Raw genomic sequence first — 23,633 nt, 5'->3', positions numbered from 1 at the left:
AGGTCACAGAACCTACAATAAGATTAATGGAATGTAGAACAGTACAGCACAAGAACCGGCCCTTCAGCCCACAGTGTATGTGCTGAACATGATGCCAAATTAAACTAGATCCCTTTGCCTCCACATGTTCCGTACCCATCTGTTTCTGCATGTTCATACCTATCTCCTAGATGCCACTATCGTATCTGTCTCCACCGCCATCCCTGGCTGCGCGTTGCAGGTACCTCTCACTCCTCACTTTACAGTTGCTCCTCTCACTGTAACGTTCCCCAGAAATAGTCTTTGATATTTCCACCCTGGGAAAAAAAAGTTCTGAATGTCTACCCTATCCATGCCTCTTATAATTTTGTGAACTTCTATCAGGTCTCTCCTCAGCCTCCGAAGCTCCAGCTCTTAAAGATAGCGGAGTCAGGGGATATGGGGAGAAGGTAGGAACGGGGTACTAATTGTGTTGATCAGCCATGATCACATTGAATGGTGGTGCTGGCTCGAAGGGCTGAATGGCCTACTCCTGTACCTATTGTCTATTTAAAACAATCCAAGATTGTCCCACCTTTCTATATAGTTAATACTCTCTAATCCATGCAGCATTCTGGTAAACCTCTTCTGCACCCTTTTCAAAACCTCCACAGCGTTCCTGCATTGGGGCGACCAGAACTGCACACAGTACCCCAAATATGCAGGGATAAATTACCAGATATTTTTATTTAGTTGTTTTGATTGAGAATAAATATTAGCAGCACCGTGTAGGAATTCCCCTTTTTCCTCTTGAAATTGACATGACTTTATTTCTCATCCACTTGAGAAGTTGACATGATGCAGTTTGGTATCGCATGACAGAAGAGTCATCTTTCATGCATTATTATAGAATTTTTACTCGTCATAAACGAAACACCTTGTTACAACTATAACAAGAAGAGGAATTCTCTGCCACAGAAGGTAGTTGAGGCCAGTTCATTGGCTAGATTTAAGAGGGAGTTAGATGTGGCCCTTGTGGCTAAAGGGATCAGGGGGTATGGAGAGAAGGCAGGTACAGGATACTGAGTTGGATGATCAGCCATGATCATATTGAATGGCGGTGCATGCTCGAAGAGCCGAATGGCCTATTCCTGCACTTATTTTCTATGTTTCTATGTTTAGGAATAAGAAAGAACCCAAAGCTGTTATTCGGACTACCATGGGGAAAGTAGCCATAAATTCACATTAATTGAGAATGGGATTGATCTCAACTTGAATGTCTATCATTGAATAACAAGCTGACCTCAAGTTTACTTCCCCAAATAAGATAATCAACTTCTATGCGGGGAGCCGATTGTAAGTTTCGGCCTGGTAGTCAGTGATCTTTCAGATGGAAAATTACGGGTTCCAGGCTTGCCTGCTCTTGTTCAGTGCTGCTTGCTGGAAACATCAGGTCAAGGAATGTAGGCTCATGATGAATAGCTTGTTGGGCAGGATGGCAGTAGACTACTGCCCCCCCCCCCCAACCCCCCTCCCACATACCCAACCTCCCTTCATCACAAAACCACTGAAAATCATCAAAGGGTACCTTCAGGAGAGAAAATTAAGAATGCAAACCCCTCCTCAGAAGGATAGCATTGCATCAAGTAGTATGAATCACGTTTTCAGGTTTGTAAGAGGCAAATGATTTGGATGAATAAATTTGAAGATGTAGTGTATTTGCCTGAAATCCTTTCCTTGCTCTTTTCTAAATAAAACGCATCAATTTAATTAAAATAAATGAAGTGAACAATATCAGCAGCATAATATAGTGGTGTGTAAAATATGCCACAGGATTCCTTTCGTAAGGTTGGACATAAGTGGTCCTAGCTAGTGGTCCAATTGCACAGTGAGCGGATATAGGTACAGAGGTCATTTCATTGTGGAAGGAGACTCAAGAATGTAGATATATGACTTACATATCTTGCAGGATATGCAAGTAAAATCATATTGTCATTGATGTGCTCGAAGTTGAGGGCTTTCAAGACCACACAGGTTCCCTGTAATTCTCCAGACGCACCTTTGAACAGGGAATGACCATTTGGAAATTGCTCTGGGCTGGCAGACAAACTGACATTTTCCGAGTGGCATAAAACAACCAGGGAATGTTATTACATTTCACCTCAGGAAAAACAGACTTCAATTGCGTAAAAAATATTGCTATGCAATTGAATTTGTGGGCAATATCTCGAAATCTCCCAAGTTGCAATAGACACGTGACCATCTTTATTCTCATCACCTTCGCATTGTTCTTTAAAAAAAATTCTACTGGCATGAGTGTCGATGGATAGGCAGAATATTTGGAAAGGCAATAAATGTTGACCTGTTGTAAAGTAAATGTTCATAATTTATTATTATTATTACAATGGAGATTTTCCAGACACTTAAGACATTTTTGAAATGGATATAACAGTATTACATTATAACCATGATACGATCACCAAAGAGCATTTCCTAAAGGTCTTTGTCACTTTTTTGTAAGATCAAGTTAGGATATACTTGTGAGCATTCTACTCATGTATTAGGTAGTTCCTTTGCACATAATTAATGAGAAAACATGTTGTGTTCTGAATTAGTCTGCATATTCTGGATAGATAAATAATTTATTCATAAGCAGTCCTGGTTGCCACCACAACCACTCTATCCTTGGCCAGGAGGAGCAATCTGGAACAAATGGTAAAAAACATAAATGAAACGTGGCCCCTTTCTAACAAAAACATTATTTTGCTGCAGGTTTAAATATTAATTTATGACTCTAAAGCACCACCTAGTGGCCATCATTTTTAAACATGTAACAACTTTACCTGCCTCACAATGAATTTGTGGCTATTAAACTTCTCATTAAGTCGAAAACCACAGTTCAATACAGTTTCCTATATTTTACAAAGATAGGGCAAATGTTTTAATCAAAAATACATTGAAAAAAAATGAACAGCTAAAAGTCTCATGTAAATATTTTAAAAAATGTTCATCTTCTATCTACTTCTATCTATCTATACATAACTAAAACTCTGATCTTGTGCTCTTCCAGCTTTGCGTTTTTTTCTATTTGCGCAAAAAGGTACATGATAGCGCAACGATTTTTCGCCACCTTACTCACCATTTTCCTGTGCTACAAGGGCAACAAGTTTTATTCTGATCTATGGTATATTTAAAAATCTTTAAAGTAAGGTTTTTAAGGTTTAAAAATCTTAAAAACCGCGCATGCGCAGTTTGGTCTCCTCTCCTGTCAGTCGCCGCCAGGCAGATTGGTCTACTCTCCTTCCTGCACCATCGCCGCACTGATTGGCCGGGTCTGCTGTCACTCATGAGCGGCGCCTGCCTCACCCAGCGAGGAGAATATAAACCTGAAGGAGCGGAGTGAGCATCACTAACGCTCAGCCGGCTGGAGCTGTGTCTGCAGGCACCTCCGTGGTGCCGAGCGGGTGGGCGGGCGAGCGAGCGAGCGAGCGGCCGAGGAGGGCCGTGGGGGAAGTGAGTGGGGGAAGTGGGGGATAGAGGGATAGGTCGGGGGTAGGTAGGGGAGAGGAGTTATGGAGGGAGGGAAGGAGGGAATAACTGAGGCTAGGGGAAAGAAGAGGGAGGGAGAGCTGAGGGAGGAATTGGGGGAAGAGGAGGAGAGGGGAAAGATCCTGGGGAGGTGAGGAGGGAGATGTTGGGGGATTGAGGGAGAGGAGGGGGTAGTGGGGGAGGAGAGGAGGGATAGTGGAGGGGATAGGGGGAGGTGAGAAATGGGGGATAGAGGGATAGGAGGGGGGTAGGGAGGGGAGAGGAGTTATGGATGGAAGGAGGGAGTGACTGAGGGTAGGGGAAAGGAGAGGGGGAGAGGTGAGGGAGGGATTGTGGAGGGGAGGAGGATAGGGGAAAGAAGAGGGAGGGTGAAGAGGAGGGGGAGGGAGTGCTGGGGATGAGGGGAAATGAGCTGCGCCTGTGCAGTTGGGGCTATGAGTGAGTGGTGGAATATTGTGTTGGGGGAGCAGACCCAACGGGTCTGCACTTAATCTAGTTCTCTAAAAAATGTAATTCCTTTATTATGACTGGAAATCTCTTCTGTTTTCTATTTCAGTCAGAGAGTGGATCTTCCCAGGCATTTGCAGTTAACCAGTCAGGCCTTGGAATGTGCTTACTGGTTTGGTTTGGTTGTCAGAGTGCCTCCCACACAATGAATTTGCAGCTACTAGAATTCTTATTAAGTCCAAGACCAGAATTCTACACAGTTATGTATTTCTCAAAAGTGCTTTAGCCAAGACTACATGAACAAAATAATTTTATGATTTGATTAAATAAGAACATGTATAAGATGTATAAGGTTGAACAAGTTAGGTCTTTATTCTTTGGAGAGCAGAAGGTTAAGGGGGGACTTGATAGAGGTCTTTAAAATGATGAGAGGGATAGACAGAGTTGACGTGGATAAGCTTTTCCCACTGAGAGTAGGGAAGATTCAAACAAGAGGACATGACTTGAGAATTAAGGGACAGATGTTTAGGGGTAACATGAGGGGGAACTTCTTTACTCAGAGAGTGGTATCTGTGTGGAATGAGCTCCCATTGGAGGTGGTGGAGGCAGGTTCGATTTTATCATTTAAAAATAAATTGGATAGTTATATGGACGGGAAAGGAATGGAGGGTTATGGTCTGAGTGCAGGTAGATGGGACTAGGGGAGAATACGTGTTCGGCACGGACTAGAAGGGCCGAGATGGCCTGTTTCCGTGCTGTAATTGTTATATGGTTATATATAACACAGCATTTAGAAATGCTCATAGTTTTCAAGGGCCAGGAGAATTTTCCAACGTTGTTCCCATCCTCCAGTAAATTGTTATCATAGAATTACTTCATTTAGTCTAAAACAAGGACAAACTTGCATTTCTCTAATAGTGTCTGTCACAAATTTAGGAAAACCCAAAATGTTTTGGCTTCAACAAAGTACAGCACTTTGTGTGCACAGCAAAGGGCAACACACAAGTTGTTGGGTGGAAATGAACAGATAATGTTTTATATCAGAATGTTGAATATTGGCCAGCACACCAGGGGGGCTCCCAAATGTTGTTTTAAATTTCTTTTGCATCTATCTGGGAGAGTAGATAGAGAAGCACACGGTCAAAACTGCACTGAAGCCAACATTGTCATCCAATGTCCCTGGAGATGAACCAGGAGCCCATAACCTTCCAACATAAAGGAGCATGCGTTAGCACTGTGCCACAGATGACATTTGGAGGACGACTATGGGGTTTTCTGAGTTGTTCAGTATTTACTGCAACCCAAAGCTGGCAGAAGTGTTCAGCTATTACACTGACACCATGGAAAGCATACTGCTACAGATGTACCGGAGAAAGCATTCTGTTAGATTGCATCACACTTGGGTTGGGAATAGCTCTGCCCAAAACTGCAAGAAATAGCAGCAGGTTGCGGATGTAGCCCAGTCAATCACACAGACTAAAACGCCCCACCATTGACTCCATCTACACTTTGCGCAACCTTGGGATTTTTTTAAATAGACTTTTGAGGCAAAGGAAATGATTGACAGTGAACAGCTAGTGATGTGACCATATATGAGTATTGACAATGGCCACTTATCCAGGCCCTCTTGTTCGCCATGCTATTCAGAACACCCTGGGTGTAGGAAACGCAAGAGCCTGCAGATGCTGAAATTGTGAGAGGAAAGAAACTACTGGAAGAACTCAGCAGGTCAGGCAGCATGTCAGTATTATTTGTGGATAATCAATGATTTGGATCCTAATCTGAATCATAGTCTTTCCATTTCCCTCCACAGATGCTGCCTGGCCCACTGAGTTGCTGTAGCAGTTTCGTTTCTACTGTATGAAGACCAGGCATGAAACCATTGTTTTCTGCTGTAACACCACCTGACATCTTGTGACTCATGCATCCCATTCATCTTGTTCTTTTCAAATACATTTCCCAGTCGTCAAGGTTTTAAAACAATTAACATTCATATGCCAAATGTTCTATTCCAAATGGCCTTGGACTACCAGCACTGAACTAACTAATGGCTCCTCAGTTCTTGGCCACCACAAACACTTAATGTTGGTCAAGTATCCCAGCAGACTTTGTGACATTGCATTCACAACATTTTAACAACAGATAAACGTTTAAAATTGTAACTCATATACCTCGTTGCTTGACATTAAATAGTGAGCTTACAAACTCAAAGCATCCTACTCCATCATGTTAAGAATATTAGAGATTGGTGCCTACGATTAGTATGTTTATAAAACGTAACCTCCCTGCGCCCCCTCCCCCCCCCCCCCCCCCCCCCCCCCACCTCTGAGCTACATCTACAAACTACAAATTACAGGATCATTGTGGGCTCCACTTTTCCTGAGTCATCGGTGCTGGCTCTGACTGGTTCTGTACCTTTTCATACCTCTAGTTTCCTTCTCCCCTGAAGAAGGGTCTCAGGTCAGGTTGGTTATTGCGAACCGAGTGGAGGTGTTGGGCGAAGCGATCGCGAAGCCTACGCTTGGTCTCACCGATGTAGAGCAGCTGACGCCTCAGTTCTTTAGTTTAGTAAGGTCAGCAATATCTCCTGATGCTATTTCACTTTGTTTCTTTAATTAAATGAATCAAACAAATGTGTCAAAAAAAGTTTCACTACTAAAAAACACTTGGAGCTAAAGCGGGCACCTGGACCCCACCCGTAATGGGCGAGCGCTTTTTTGTGCTCGCACTCCATCAACCTCAGAGTAAGATTTTTCATTTTCAAATGTTGGCAGATATGTCTCAACCCACCACCAGGAGCATTTCTCCCGAGATGCTGCCTGACCCACTGAGTTACTCCAGCGTTTTGTGTCTATCTACTGTGAACTTAACACTAATTCATTGCAGGCACAGGTAACCCCAAGAACAATGTTCCTGACATTAATCTGTCCACTTTTCTCTCTCGAATCTGTTCACTGATTTCACAGGCCAGATACTGTTCTGCTGAACAGAAGGTTTAATTAGTGGCAGGACTACTGGATTTCTCACTAGTAATGTGATTAATATTTGCAATAATGTGATTAATATGTGGAAATAACTCAACAACATTCTCAAAGCATCCTTATAGGAGTGCAGCATCCTCACTGATCCCTGGGAATTCCTAGCCAATGACTGCTCAAGGCGTGCAACTTAGCTTCAAGAAATGTCAGGAGCATATGTCAAGAAGCCAGTGTAAATAATGGAAGGAATGCACTTCTTCCCAAACTACCACCCGCTTGCCCCAATTCTACCTATGGCAGATTTGTGGACTGGTGCTGATGCTGCCTGACCTTGTGAGTTACTCCAGCAGTTTGTGTTTCTTTCAAGATTACAGCGTTTGCAGTTCGTTTAGTTCTTTCATTTAGTTTATTTTTTAATTTAGTTGCAGAATATGTAAATTCTGTCCAGCACAAATTACTGGAAGTTGTTCAGAAATGTGAACCCTTGTTCATTTTTGTCTCTTACGAGATGATAATTCCCAACACTGCAAAAGGGCACAAAGTGCTGGAGTAACTCAGCAGGTAAAGCAGCATCTCTGGAGAACATGGACAGTTGACGTTTTGGGTCGAGACCCTTCTTTAGACTGATTGTAGACGGGAAGAAGAAAGCTAGAAGAGGGGAGAGGCAGGATAAAGCATAATCGGATAATAGGTGGATGCAGGCGAGGGGGTTTTAATAGATGGTTAAAAAAAAGACCAGAGATTAAAACACGTGTGTGACAGGATTGAAGAAAGGGAGGGAGAAAAGTAGCAGTAGGGGAGGGAGAGGGAGGGCTTGGAGGGAGAAAATGGTGAGTCTATGTGGGGCACAGGGGAAGGGGAGGAAGAAAGAGGGTGCTAAAGGGGAGTGGTTGTTGGGGGGGGGGGGGGGGGGGGGGTGGAGAGATTAGTAGGCCACCTAAAATTGAGGAATCCGATGTTCATACCGTTGTAAACTACTTCAACGGAATATGAGGTTTCAAGAATTCGATGTTCATGTTGTTGGGTTGCAAGCGAAATATGAGGCGTCATTCCTCCTGTTTTGACTTTATTGATTGCCCCAACGCCCCAAGATAGCCATCTCTGCTTTGTATTTTCTTTGCATTGTAGTTTCAGAGAAAATGCGGTTATTTTGGTGCTCCGGACCTGTAGGAGTGCTGTAAGCACCATTGGGAATGGTGATTTTATTTATGCGGGAAAGTTTGATTAAAATTTGGATATGCAAGTTGGTTGTAGATAAATCTTTAACTTCTGTGCGCGGTTTGATTGTAATTGTATTTCCTTGTATATTACTAACGTAAATAAATACATTACATTATGTATGCGGTTGTCTTAGGCTTTCATTGCGTATTCAAATACATTATGTTTATATTTTATCCCACTCTGATCTGCGAATATACGGAATCGTAATAATGCAGGATCGAATCTGTCAGAACTTGGTTCATGAACACGTTAATTTTCGCAGATATCAAACGGTTCTGATTTACTGTTGCATTACATCAATTTTATGGTTTAAAACTCTCGGTAGCGTTTAATGAACATGGCGATTTATATTTAATCAAGACAATAAATTGCATTGTCATGGTGAAAAGCCAAATTTCGATGGTGTTTCCCTTTCATTTAAAATCAGTAGGTAACGACTTGCAAGTTTTAAGGGAACCATTCGGATGAAGTTTTGCAATTTAAAAGCTTAAGCACCGATCTGTACACATCTTAAGAAATAATATAAGATCTTACGACGGTGGTAAGAAAAAAATCTATTGTAAAAAATGTGCTAAATATCAGTGTTTCCCGCCAAACGGGTGATCGATCATCTGTTCTTTCAACCGCAGACTCTCCGCGCTCAAACCCAGCTGGGCGGGAGGCGCTGTGACAGATTGAAGTTCCCGCGAAGGGTTTTGTCGGGTGCTGATTGGTCAGCAATACCCCGGCCGTCACAGTCGGGGAGGTTCCGCCGCTGCTGATTGGGCGGCTCGGAGAAGACGCCAAATCCGACCAGGATTTGAGGGAGACTCGGCGCCAACATTCGTTCATTCGGTCCAGGAGCGGCTCGGTGTCTGCATCTCCAGCTCCGTTACATCCTCAACTCTATCGGCGTCTGCAGCTCAGCTACATCCTCAACTCTACCGGCACTTTACTGCTGCTGACAAATCTTTGCAGGGTCCCGCACTAGTTTATCACAGTAGTTAACTGGTTTATATTGTTTCCCCTACTTTGCATCCCTCGTTTTACTCCGAAGCCTGTTCATAGTTCTGCTAATAGACCCAATTCGTAAACCATTTTAGATATTACAATGCTTCCCGCCCGCACTCCTCTCGCTGCCAAGAACGAGAATGTGGTCTTCACTAAGATGAGTGACGTGTCTCTTAATGACAAGGAGAACACAGTAAGTGAAGGGGGGAGGAAACGAAACTGCTTTTTAAATTCTCCCGCTTCGCTAGTCTTAAGTGAGCCGGGTGCTGTTCCCATTGTTTAACAAACGCGATCGGAGGATTGAACGGCGGCGTAATTATGTTCTCTTTTCTCTAAAGCCGCCTTCTTTAAGCAGTACCCGGGTCCTGGCCAGTAAAACCGCCCGCAACATCTTCGCCGAAGCCCAAGTAAGTAAATGCAGTGGAGGGAATGTGGGCTTTTTAAAAAATCGTTGCTTTATGTGTATCTTCCATTCATTTGTCCTAAGTACTGTATATCTTTCGTTGCCGTTTTCCCCGACTCTCAGTCTAAAGGGTGTCGACCCGAAACATCACCTATTCCTGCTTGTTCCGTTAAGTTACTTCAGCATTTTGTGTCTTTGAGGGGTTGTCTACCGGCTTTCCGCTGCCGGAGAGCGCGGGGAGATTGTGGCGCCAAACCTCGCTCGACAGCTCTCCGGGGTTATTGCAAACTGCAAGGAAAGCGTTTCGCTTCACTTTAGACTAGAGTGTATTTGCGCAATACCCTATCTTTGAAAGTTTTAAACGTCCTAAAATTCATTTTTTTTAAATTGCGTTCTTTGAGGATTGGCGCCAAATGTTTGCTTCTCTTCTCTCTTCTTCCTTCTACCCCCCCCCTCCGAATTCCGCAGTAAAGAGCTGTGCTTTTTAAAAAATGATTATGTGTTTGACCGTGCATTTTTTATTTACAGGCCAAGCCTGGAAAAAGCAGCGACTCATCAAGGTTACAGGACGAGCCGCTTCTGAGGGAAAATCCGCGCCGTTTTGTCATCTTCCCCATACAATATCACGATGTCTGGCGGATGTACAAGAAAGCTGAAGCATCTTTCTGGACGGCAGAGGAGGTAGCTTCCTAACAGCTAATATTTTTCATTACAAAGTTTAAATTTGTCTGATATTCATTACTTTCTGGACTTTGAAATTAGAACAGCCCTTAAGTGTTTTAACCTGGGCTCTATAGCGGTCCCATTGTTCTCCGATTAACGAACAGCTGTATTTTATACCTGTATTGTGCCTAACAAGCCAGGAGGAGGCGTCTGGAGTTCTTTGAATATTTATCTTCTGTTTTAGTTTCTATACTCGAGTTGTGCAAGAATGGAAAAGGGAGGGGTGGGTGTTGCAACCCTGTTTATGGCGCGCAGTTTAAACTTATCCTTAAAATATACAGGAGACGTCGATGGGAGCTAGAATAATTACTGCTGAAAAAAATAAATTCGCAGGAGAATGCATTTTTCATATACAAAAATTATGCTGGAAATGTTTTAATCCGGCTGGTCCACGTTTCCCTATTAATAACCGGTTTAACTTGAGTACATGTTTAATTGTTCATCATAAGTATTGGAAAACAGCAAATATTTTTCAACAGACGCTAACTATCCTGGACCCTTGTCGCTGTTCTCCCAGATAATAACTGAACCAACAGACGTGTAACATTTTCAAATAGCAGAAAGCTAGAGTGAGGGGTAGGTGTTGCAATCCGTTTTATGGCGTAGTTTAAACGTGTCCTTAAAATGCACAGGAGACTAATGCTGTCCAATAATTCAATTTGTGAGAATCCTTTTTTTCCATACATGAAAATTGTGCTAAACCGAAAATGGCAATAGTACTAGGGTAATTCAGTACGTCACAGCGGCCAGCTACTGAAATATCGTACCACGCCACAATCTACCACAGGGTATATGCCAGCTGAACGCATGAAAAGAAGGCTCAGAGCTAGACTGCGTTTGGTTCTACCTAACCCATCTAAAGTTGAACGCAAACAATCTGATCAGAAACGTTGTTATGGTGGAAGTCAAGAAGAACGTAGGTTCAATACACATGATCAGGTTTGTGTTCTCAGCCCCCCTTACAAAGCAAACACATGGGAGGTTGGAACAGTAGTTGAAGTGTGTGGTACCAGGTGGTACTTGGTAGAAATTAGAGGACATGTTAGAAGTGTGCACATAAACCATATGATCCCAGCAAGGGATGAACCTGTACAAGAGCAAAGCATAGACGAAGAAGCAGACCTGTCAGACTTTGGTATTATTCCAAATTCAGATGCAAGGGCAGAATCTCCAAATAAAGTCAAAGGTAAATGATCCTGAACTTGACTCCTTTAAAGCCACAACCTGACACTCCCCCTAAACCACTCAGGAGTGCGTAAACCAACCGTCAGATTAAATTAATAAAATGTATTCTTTGTCTAATTTACGTTATTTTACTTTTTAAGGGGATAGTAGTGTATATAATGGTCACTGTAACTTTAAGAACAGTACTATTGGTATGGTTTGTGTCGTGATATATTCTGTCTTATCAGTCTCGTGAATATGGGTGAGTATGCACAGCGTACTTTTGTGAAATAAAGAAGGCTCACACTGGCATCCATGTCCTGAAAACCTGTGCTTGTTTCTATCTACATGCTGAAGCCGTAATATCTTACGGATCACATTCATGGAAATAAAAACCTAGTAGCACAAGTCAGTAATCTTCCATCAGAAATAAATAAATGTTTTGGGAAAGAGTTAAGGGTCTTAACAATGCACCTGCCTGAGAGTGACAGTGAGGGTTTATTTATTACATCAGTTCTGCCTGGAAGCGATGGAAATAAAATTAATGGTGGAGGCAATGAATGAGTGGCATTGTTGGAACTAGGATACAAAACTTTGCAATTGCTGGAAATATTCAACATTCCCTCATACTGCCTAACACTGCATTCTTCATTGTCTGAAATGGGGACATGATCTGAAACATCTAACTTTCTTTTCACCAATGTTGACTGACCCAGAATTCCCCCAACAGTTTGTATTTTTTTACTTAAGATGCTACAGTTTCATGAGTATTTCAACGTTTTGTTTTCAGATTTTTGGCATTTCTGATTGTTTTCAATCGCATTTTCTCCATTCCACTTGCAACCTTAGACATTAGTTACCATTAACAAACCTTTACACTTAGCTGGTGCTAACCTGTTTCCAATGAGAGGGAATGCATGAAAAATGATAATTCCCTTTATTCCTGGACTGCAAAAACTTGGGCAGTGGTTTAGTTTCTAAAATAACACTGGGGTTGAATGCTAACTTCTACCATGACTGACTCGTGTGTTTAAAAACCTTCCTGTGCATTGAGTTCTGGTCTTTCATCAGTTGTGTACGTAGAGCTGAAAATTGAGGTGGAAAAAGCTTTGACTTTGAGCTCTTATCTCCTGTTCTCAAATAAGTGTGCACAGTTTAATGACACCTGAATTTTTTTATTAGCATATCTTTTGGAATCTAACCCTTTTGCTTCCATAATGAAGAACCCCAAGAGCTGAATCTTTCCCCCATGGTGACAAGTTGCATGTCATGAATTCATCTTTCTAGCTTGGTTGTTCTTGTTCACCATATGTCATTAAGCTTAACAGCTGAACAATTGATGTTGTTGGTCCTCATTGTTGATTTCATTGAGTTATCTCTATAGACAAAACCTGTCTATACTTTTCCATTATCTTTCTTGATTTTTCCTTCTTACCCCAAAATAAATGCATAATGTTTTGTCTCTTGCTTTCTTTATGCACCTACCCATTCTTGGCCAATTGACTATTTCTGATCACCTTCGATCCTCATAACCTTGTTGTCTATCAATATCTGAATGAAACTATTTCTAAACACAAGATACTTAATTTTAAGACATTTTTTCAAATGCCAGACTATCCAGCCTTTTCCTCCATCCCAGGTTCACATTTCACCAATAACAAAGTGAAGATTTTCGTGTCTTGTCGTTCTGTACCTTTTTTTTGCATTGCTCTGAAGTTACAACCTAAGGTTTTATTGTTGAATTTTGTGACTGTCCTGGGTATTAATAGCTATGAATTGCTTTTGTAGGTTGATCTCTCAAAGGATCTCCAGCACTGGGAGTCCTTGAAGTCAGAGGAGCGATACTTCATTTCTCACGTCTTGGCATTTTTTGCAGCCAGTGATGGTATTGTTAATGAGAACTTGGTAAGATGTAAGGGAATTGAAGAATGCAGGTGAACAGAGGGATCTGGGAATAATTGTGCACAGTTCCCTGAAAGTGGAATCTCATGTAGATAGGGTGGTAAAGAAAGCTTTTGGTGTGCTGGCCTTTATAAATCAGAGCATTGAGTATAAAAGTTGGGATGTAATGTTAAAATTGTACAAGGCATTGGTGAGGCCAATTCTGGAGTATGGGGTACAATTTTGGTCGCCTAATTATAGGAAGGATGTCAACAAAATAGAGAGAGTACAGAGGAGATTTACTAGAATGTTGCCTGGGTTTCAGCAACTAAGTTACAGAGAAAGGTTGAACAAGTTAGGGCTTTATTCTTTGGAGCGCAGAAGGTTAAGGGGGGACTTGATAGAGGTCTTTAAAATGATGAGAGGGATAGACAGAGTTGACGTGGATAAGCTTTTCCCACTGAGAGTAGGGAAGATTCAAACAAGGGGACATGACTTGAGAATTAAGGGACAGACGTTTAGGGGTAACATGAGGGGAACTTCTTTACTCAGAGTGGTGGCTGTGTGGAATGAGCTTCCAGGGAAGGCGGTGGAGGCAGGTTCGATTTTATCATTTAAAAATAAATTGGATAGTTATATGGACGGGAAAGGAATGGAGGGTTATGGTCTGAGCGCAGGTATATGCGACTAGGAGAATACGTGTTCGGCACGGACTAGAAGGGTCGAGATGGCCTGTTTCCGTGCTGTAATTGTTATATGGTTATATGTATTGTTTTTAACTGGAATATTAAAGTCAAGAGTTTTTTTCTTGGATTATTTGCTGATCTTGCTTTCATTGGTCCAAAGGTTGAGCGTTTCAGTCAAGAAGTTCAAATAACAGAGGCTCGTTGCTTTTATGGATTCCAAATTGCAATGGAAAATATTCACTCTGAAATGTACAGTCTTCTAATTGACACTTACATTAAGGATTCTAATGAGAGGTAATTAAATTCTCATGGCAGCCACAGATTATTGACTTTTCTCTGCATTCATGCTTATGAATTATCCATTCTGCTTCACAGAGAATATTTGTTCAATGCAATTGAGACTTTGTCCTGTGTGAAGAAAAAGGCTGACTGGGCCCTGTGTTGGATTGGTGACCAGCAAGCAACATTTGGTGAGTAGTGACTTACTATTGAAAGTGGGTATTTTAAAGAAAATTAGTTCTAACAATAACGTCACATCCAATGTAACCGCAGTGCATTCTTACTCCATGCAGTTAATCCAGGAAATACCTGAAATTACAAAGTCACTGGATATTTTAGAAATATCGCATAACAATCTATGTGATAGGAGCAGAATTAGGCCATTTGGCCCATTAAAATCTACTCTGCCATTCAATTATGGCTGATCTATCTTTCCCTCCTAGCCGCCTTCTCCCCATAACCCCTGACACCCTTGCTAATCAAGAATCAATCTATCTCTGCCGTAAAAATATCCATTGACTTGGCCGCCACAGCCTCATATGGCTATGAATTCCACAGATTCACCACCTTCTGACTAAAGAAATTCCTCCTCTTCCTGCATACTTGTTGCACTGCTGCCCACTTTATCCTTTAATTACCCTTGTGAATTAGAATACTTCACTTTTGGCCCCAGTGACAACGGTGGATAAAGCTGTTTGAATTGTCTAATCAATACAAATGTTTGCTGTTAGTTTAGCATTTTAGCACCACAACTTGCGTCTCAAGTGGTGGTTGGCGATCTACGCCTCAATTTTGAGTAGGTCTCCCCTCCATCTCCAATGTTCCAGGGAAAACAATTCAAGTCCATGTGATGTGGCTGGGGCAGTTTTCAGAGGATTAATGGTTGGGCTGATTTTGGGTTTCACCCTGAGATTGGATTTACAACAGTAAATTCCTGCACTCTGCAGGAAATCTGACAAGCGGGGTCAGAGCCATCAGATGCATTGTCACTGGGTCTTCCCTCAAATCTAAGTGAGCTGAAGCGTGGAAATTCCAGGCCTTGGGGATAAACAGATCCCTTGTGTGATGGGATCTGCATAAATAAAAGCATTTTAATTAAAAACATTTTTTTTAAAGGTGCTTGTATTTTAAAATACAAAGTTGCATTCACAGCTTAAACACATTTGAATATGTTAAATTCTTGAATTTACCAGGTGAGAGGATTGTAGCGTTTGCTGCTGTTGAAGGAATCTTCTTCTCTGGATCATTTGCTGCTATTTTCTGGTTGAAGAAGCGAGGTTTAATGCCTGGGTTGACTTTCTCCAATGAGCTGATCAGCAGAGATGAGGTATGATAATCAAGCTGCCCGGGTTGTGGATTTGATTCAAAGCCTCTTTAAAATGAATGATATTGTTTTTTTAACACCAATTCTCGCTGTTTAATTTCCAGTATTCCACTTTCCTGCTGAAAGCAATAGTTTTTGCTTGGATAGGATTCTGAGTGGCTGATGTAGTTCATGATGTGTCACTTTTTCTTCTTTAAAGGAGCAGGAGTTCTTGAAATGTCCCACTTTATAGCAAAAGTAGAAATTTAGCATTGTGCTTGTAGTGCAATTTCTTGTTTGCTAATAATCAATTAAGTAAAATATCTGAAAAAGGATCCACGTTTATTGATTTCTTTTTTAAAGTCTAACCATGGGAGTTATCCAGTTGAAAGGTTAAAATAGCTTTGAGGCTGGAAAAGTTAGATGTGTAGTTCAATTTATTACATTTGTTTGACCAATCTGTTAGATTGGTTTCTGCAGTACACTTCTATTGGCAGACTCGTTACATACAGTAGTGCCATTCTGATCTAAACAAAATTTCTGCCAGACTTAATGTGCTGCTGTGATGTTTGTTCCAGGGTCTGCACTGCGATTTTGCCTGCTTGATGTTCAAACACTTGGTACAAAAAACTTCAGAGGAGAAGGTACGAGGGATCATTAAGGATGCTGTTAATATAGAACAGGTAATTTTTTTAATATATATATTTTAAAAATTGTATGAAAGGGTACTGCTTGGTGCCTGTAATCTACACAGCACAAGGTATTGAGTATTATTTTCCATCTTTTACCTACTAAAAATAAGGAATTTAAAATAAACTTTGCATTTCAGGAGTTTCTGACTGAGTCTTTGCCAGTAAACCTGATTGGAATGAACTGCACCTTAATGAAACGTTACATTGAATTTGTAGCTGACCGATTGATGTTGGAACTGGGATTCAATAAGGTATGATATACAAACATGATATTAATCAGGGCTCTCACTTAACTTTTTTCCCCTGTTGCCAGCTGGGCAACCTCGGCAGCTTTTTAGGTTGCCAAATGATAGTTTAGGTGGTCATTTAAGACGGCTGGCATGACGTGTGCAATATTGTGCTCGAACAAAGTGCGTAGTTATCAGTTGGAATTATGGTCAATGAAGCATACACATTATTTCTGCTTCAAATAAAGACGCAAACTAAACATATTCACCAATCAAGACATGATATATACCACAATGACATGCAGCAAAATTACAATACAGAATCTCATCTTTTTTTACACGTTGCAATGAATGCAATTTGTATTATCTCTTTCCACTTCCAAACAAAAATGTGATTATTCAGCGTATGATCAACCTCGGTGAGACCAAGCGCAGGCTTGGCGATCGCTTCGCTGCCACTCAGTTCACAACAACCAACCTGATCTCCCGGTGGCTCAGCATTTCAACTCTCCCTCCCATTCATAATCTGACCTTTCTGTCCTGGGCCTCCTCCATGGCCAGAGTGAGGCCCACCGTAAATTGGAGGAGCAGCACCTCATATTTTGCATGGGTAGTTTACACCCCAGTGGTATGAACATTGACCTCCAATTTCAGGTAGTCCCCTGCTTTCTCCTTCGCTTCCCAACTCTCCCTCAGCCCACTGTCTCCGCCTCTTCCTTCCTACTTACGGCCTCCGTCGCATCAGTCCTAGAAGGGTCTCGACCCGAAACGTCACCTATTTCCTTCGCTCCATAGATGCTGCCTCACCTGCTGCGTTTTCCCAGCATTTTTGTTTACCCATTCACATGTTCTGTTATTCCACTTTCCTCACCCACTCCCTGCACATTAGGGGCAATTTTACAGAGACATGTTAACCTACAAAGCCAATGCATCTTTGGGATGTGGGAGGAAACCCGCACGCTTGCAGGGAGAATGTGCAAATTCAACGCAGGCAGTGCCCGAGAACAGGATCGAACACAGATCTCTGGTGTGAGGCAGCAAGTTCACCAGCTGTGCCACTATTTTATTTTCCAACACACAAAAAATTATACGTTGATAACTTTGGTTACTAAAGAAAAATACTAAATTTTCAGTCTTAAATCTCTAAGTGATGCTATGTCCCCCATTACAGCTACTGTATGTTTTAATTCAGTTCAAGGCTATGGGTCAGTACATTGGCCATAAAGTTGCTGCCTAAAATTGCCAGAGACCCGGAATTGATCCTGAATATGAGTGCTGTCTGTATGGAGTTTTGTTTTCTCGTTTATAACATTGTTTACAGAGTACTATGTTTACAAATTCTGTTGTGCTGCTGCAAGTAAGGATTTCATTGTTCTAACTGGGACATGAGAGAATAAAACACTCTTGACTCTTGACATACGTCACTGACGTGTGGGATAGAACTAGAGTGGGTGATCGATGGTCGGCGTGGACTCTGTGGGCCGAAGGGCCTTCTATCCAGAGATGCTGGCTGTTCCATGGAGTTCCCCCGCACAATTAAAGCATGGAATAGTCTTCACCCTACCACAGGTACCCAACTAAATTTAAGGTAGCTCTTTTTTCCCCAAGAACCCTGTTTTGCTTTATTCCATTTCGAATATTTTTGGAGGACCAGGAAACCAAGAAGCAAGAGTTACTCCAGGGAATTACTTCGGCTCCAGGGAGTGATTCTGCGTTGGTTTTCACCGGTCGTGGTGAGGCAGCGACCAAGACAGCAATGGCGGCCAGATCTTCCTCAATGCAAAGGGAGGGAGAAAGTGGCCGACGCCGACCAGTTGCCGTGGCAGTGCGCCTGTGCAGGGTCGCACATGCACACAATCACGGCCGATGATGTGCTGGTTGTGCACATGTGCAGGGAGAGGATGTGCAGGCCGAGGCAGTGCGCATGTATAATCCGGCCGGTCGTGCAGAGCCGAGACACAGATAGCGGGCGGAGACGGAGAGTGATAGAGACAGAGAGGGGGCCCGCTCAGAATTAACCGATAGGTGTCCCGGGTGCTTGCCAAGCCGGGCAAAATGGCATGGCTTTTAGGTTGCCCGGCGGGACTGTAGATTGCCATTGGCATCTGGGCAACCGCTAATTTCGAGCCCTGTTAATAAGTGTCTCGCATCAAACTTATTTTGCCGCTTTAATAGGATTGTGGCCGATCTGATTGAAATTCCATGAGTTTCACCATGTTTATTTTTTGGTGATCCATCAGTTCAGGGTTCTCCCACAAGACACATTTGTCCACATCGATCCTGTCAATACCCCACCGAATATAAGACACAAGAATCTAGATCTATTTTTCTCCGTATATATCCTGCTATTCTGATCGATCGATCGATCCTTGTGAAACAATGTGTCCTTCAGTATCGTGAAGCTTGTAATATATTGACAGCTTTCCTGAAATAAGGAGACCTGCACTGTATGAAGTACTTTAGTGTCTCTGTGCAATATAGTTCAAGTTCAAGTTCAAGTTAGTTTATTGTCATGTGTCCCTGTATAGGACAATGAAATTCTTGCTTTGCTTCAATATTATTGAATCCTTAATGCTAAATTAACCAAGTGTTAACTATTTATTTCTAGATCTATAAAGCTGAGAATCCGTTTGACTTTATGGAGAACATTTCTTTAGAAGGCAAAACTAATTTTTTTGAAAAGAGAGTTGGAGAGTATCAGAGGATGGGTGTGATGGCCAAGAGTGCTGACAATTCTTTCTCACTGGATGCCGAGTTTTGAAAGGATGGCGAAGATTTGCAGTCGGATGGCAAAATAGGATTTAAAAAGCTGACGTGTTAGTTCCACACATCACTGACTTTTCAGTTTGCATTCATAATAACCCGGTTTGGGCACAAGGCTGCATTCATACTAATTCCAAAATTTGGAGTTGGAGATTGCACATTGTAGGATTTTGAAAGCAATAAAAGATACACATGTTACTTCAAGTGTAACTGTATAATTACATAGTTTACAGCACTCTGCAACAGAGGGTGTATGTCATTTTGTTGTAGAAACACTTGAATGAGGATTTGTGTTGTCAAGCATTCTATAAAGGAGCCTAATTGGCTTTAGCCACTGTTTTGTTTATAGCAGTTTTCAGTGGGTTTTAATATGTAAATATTTTAATCAAAATGCACTTTCTAAATAAAGTTTCAAACATTTACATTTGGTGCCTTGCATTTGAACAGCTTTTTTTCAGTGGGTGTTGAGTGCTGCAGTGAATCGGCACTGAGGTGAGTTGGTACAATAGCATTTAACACTGCAGGCAATTCACTGTGGCAGAGTACTGCGATTTTATAGAGGTGCTGCACCTCACTGGGGCGACTAGAGCCATCTTTACATTTTTGTACACACCTTTTCTTTGTTACCAATAGAAAATAGGTGCAGGAGTAGGCCATTCGCCCCTTCGAGCCTGCACCGCCATTCAATATGATCATGGCTGATCATCCAACTCAGTATCCTGTACCTGCCTTCTCTCCATACCCCCTGATCCCTTTTGCCACAAGGGCCACATCTAACTCCCTCTTAAATATAACCAATGAACTGGCCTCAACTACCTTCTGTGGCAGAGAGTTCCAGAGACTCACCACTCTCCGTGGAAAAATGTTTTTCTCATCTCGGTTCTAAAGGATTTCCCCCTTATCCTTAAACTGTGACCCCTTGTCCTGGACTTCCCCAATAAGGAAACTAAACTGATACTATGGCTGATGTGATGATAGGTGTAAGGAGGACAAGCTATTTTAATTACCACCAGTTTAGTCAAATGAGTTTGCCAACATTTGAACAACTCTTGATCCAATACTTATTTTCCAGCAACCGGTTTCATCAAATCATACCAATTAACACCCCGTACACCAAATTATCTGCTATCCATTTGCTCTCAATTTACAGCAATCAATCTGCCAGCTAGAATGTTTTTTTTTGGGGGGGGGTTATTGGCAGAAGCTCCAGCATCCAAAGCAAGCTGATGTGATCACGGAAACCATGCACACTTAACAGGAACATGTCATTGCAGGAGTCTCTTGACCCCAAAATGTTACCTATCCATGATCTTCAGAGATGCTGCCTGACCCACTAAGTTACCCCAGCACTTTGTCTTTTTTAAGCCAACTCCACGTTGCCAGCACCGTGAGTCAGAATTGAGCCCTGGACTTTGAAGTCGATTTGTTTCTGCTCACCTTCAGGTTTATTACCTGATGGAAATTAAAATGGTGATCCCTTTCTGCCATTTGCAGGTAGACTGGGAAAATCAGGTTGGTTCAGGACCCCACGAAAGAGAGTGTAGAATGCCTCCGAGATGGATTCTTAGAGCAGCTTGTAATGGAGCCGACCAGAGAAAAGGCAATTCTGGATTTAGTGTTGTCGAATGAACCAGATATGATAAGAGAACTCGAGGTAAGGGAACCGCTTGGAGGTAGTGATCAGAATATGATTCGTTTTTGAGAAGGAGAAGGTTAAATCGGAAGTGGCAGTGATGCAGTTGAACAAAGGGGACTATGAAGGCATGAGAGGGGAGTTGGCCAAAGTAGACTGGAAAGGGATCCTAGCAGGAATGATGGTGGAACAGCAATGGCAGGAATATCGACATAATCCGGAAGACGCAGGATTATTTCATTCCAAAAAGGAAGAAAGATTCTAAGGGGAGTAGGAGGCAACCGTGGCTGACGAGAAGTTAGGGATAGAATAAAACAAAATAAAAGATGTATAACAGAGCAAAGAGTAGCCAGAAGATTGGGAAACTTTCATAGGACAACAGAAGGAAACAAAACGGGTAATACGGGCCGAAAAGATGAAGTACGAAGGGAAGCTGGCCAGAAATATAAAGGACAGTAAAAGCTTCTTTAGATATGTTAAGAGAAAAAGAGTAGCAAAGTCAAATGTGGGTCCCTTGAAGGCAGACACAGGTGAAATTATTATGGGCAACAAGGAAATGGCAGAAGAGTTGAATAGGTACTTCGGATCTGTCTTCACTAAGGAAGACACAAACAATCTCCCAGATGTACTGGAGGACAGGATCTAAGGGGGTAGAGGAACTGAAATAAATTTTCAATAGGCGAGAAATAGTATTGGGTAGGCTAATGGGACTGAAGGATGATAAATCCCCTGGGTCTGATGGTCTGCATCCCAGGGTCCTCAGGGAGGTTGCTCTAGAAATAGTGGACACATTGGTGATCATTTTCCAATGTTCAATAGATTTAGGATCAGTTCTTGTGGATTGGAGGATAGCTAATGTTACCCCACTTTTCAATAAAGGAGCGAGAGAGAAAACGGGGAATTACAGACCAGTTAGCCTGACTTTGGTGGTGGGAAAGATGCTGGAGTCAATTATTAAAGAGGTAATAATGGGGTATTTGGATAGCAGTAAAAGGATTAGTCCAAGTCAACATGGATTTATGAAAGGGAAATCGTGCTCGACTAATCTGGAATTTTTTGAGGATGTGACAAGTAAAATGGATGAAGGGGTGCCAGTGGATGCAGTGTATCTAGACTTTCAGAAAGCCTTTGATAAGGTCCCGCGCGGGAGACTGGTGACTAAAATTAGAGCACATGGTATTGGGGGTAGGGTGTTGACATGGATAGAAAATTGGTTGGCAGACCAGAAGCAAAGAGTAGGAGTGAACGGGTCCTTTTCAGAATGGGAGGCAGTGGCGAGTGGAGTGCCGCAAGGCTCGGTGTTGGGGCCGCAACTGTTTACCATATATATTAATGAAGGAGTCGAGGTATAGGGAGAAGGCAGGCACGGGTTATTGATAGGGGACGATCAGCCATGATCGCAATGAATGGCGGTGCTGGCTCGAATGGCTGAATGGCCTCCTCCTGCACCTATTTTCTATGTTTCTATTTCACTGTATCTTGGCATCTAATACATTTTTAAGAGTCTGTTGGGTTTAAGTTTTTTTTCAATGACAAATTGCAAGGGATCTGTGCTGGAAAGTCCTTTTTACCAAAGATAGACAAAATGTTGGAGTAACTCAGCAGGTAGGCAGCATCTCTCGAGAAAAGGAATGGGTGAAGTTTCGGGTCGAGACCCTTCAGACTAGTCAGGGGAAAGGGAAACGAGAGACAGAAATGTATGGAGAGAGATATAGAACACATGAATGAAAGATATGGGGAAAAAAGTAACAATTATAAAGGAAACGCCATTAGCTGTTTGCTCGGTGAGAATGAGAAGGGGGTTACTTGAAGTTGGAGGGATCAATATACCCGAGTTGTAAGTTGCCCAAGCAAAATATAAGATGTTATTCCTCCAATTTGTGTTTAGCCTCACTGATAATGAAAGAGACCTAGTACAGAAAGGTCAGTGTTGGAATGGGAAGGGTAATTAATGTTTGGCAGCCGGGAGATCAGGTTGTCCAGACGGATTGTTCAGCGACACAATTGCCCAGTCTACGTTTGGTATCGTCAATGTACGAGTCCACGCCCTGAACAACGGATACAATAGATGAGGATAGAGGATGTGCAGGTGAACCTCTGCCTAACCTGAAAGGTCTGTCAGGGTCCCCAGACAGTTGAGGGAGGAGGTATAGGGACAGGTGCAGGGGAAGGTACCTGGGGCAGGGGTGGTTTGGGAGGGAAGGGATGAGTTGACAATGGAGTTGCGGATTGAATGTTCTGCGGAAGGCGGAAAGGAGTGGAGATGGGAAGATGTGACTAGTGGGATCCTATTGGAGGTGGCAAAAATGTCGAAGGATTATATGTTGTAAATGACAGCTGATGGGGTGAAAGGCAAGGACTCGGGGGACTCTGTCCCTGTTGCAACTAGGGAGCCAGGGCAGAGCTGCATAGTACTGAGGAGACGTGCGAGGGCCTCATCTATGATAGAAGAGGTGTCATTTAAGTAATTTATGGTGTCATTTAAGTAATTTATTGATTTTTGAACTGTGCTATATTTGGACATATACATGTTAAGGCAAGAATAATTTGTCTTTTGAGACTTGGATCATGAAATCAGTTTATCTCAATGAAATTGGGGGTAAAGGAAATGTGAGCCAGAGCTCAGGAACAAATGCAACACTGACTAAGACCTGATAAGTAGAATATAATTTTGCATTTCTTTGAAATCAATATTATATTCAAGGCTGGAGTCAATTAGCAATTATTGCACTGTTA

General features: G+C 42.2%; 1 protein-coding gene across 1 annotated transcript; it reads left to right on the top strand.

Annotated features, from left to right (window-relative positions):
• The first annotated feature begins 8,963 nt into the window (after positions 1-8,963).
• rrm2 (ribonucleotide reductase regulatory subunit M2) lies at positions 8,964-19,692 on the top strand. Its single transcript, XM_033021603.1, has 10 exons — positions 8,964-9,336; positions 9,482-9,550; positions 10,075-10,227; positions 13,222-13,338; positions 14,161-14,294; positions 14,376-14,470; positions 15,473-15,606; positions 16,161-16,265; positions 16,412-16,525; positions 19,110-19,692. Exons 1-10 carry the CDS (start codon positions 9,244-9,246, stop codon positions 19,260-19,262), a joined length of 1,167 nt encoding a protein of 388 aa, XP_032877494.1. The 5' UTR covers positions 8,964-9,243; the 3' UTR covers positions 19,263-19,692.
• The last annotated feature ends 3,941 nt before the right edge of the window (positions 19,693-23,633 follow it).

The sequence above is a fragment of the Amblyraja radiata genome, chromosome 5, assembly GCF_010909765.2.
Source record: "Amblyraja radiata isolate CabotCenter1 chromosome 5, sAmbRad1.1.pri, whole genome shotgun sequence".
Lineage (NCBI taxonomy): Eukaryota > Metazoa > Chordata > Chondrichthyes > Rajiformes > Rajidae > Amblyraja > Amblyraja radiata.
The sequence above is the reverse complement of the archived record's forward strand: the minus strand, read 5'-3'. Positions and strand labels throughout refer to the sequence as shown.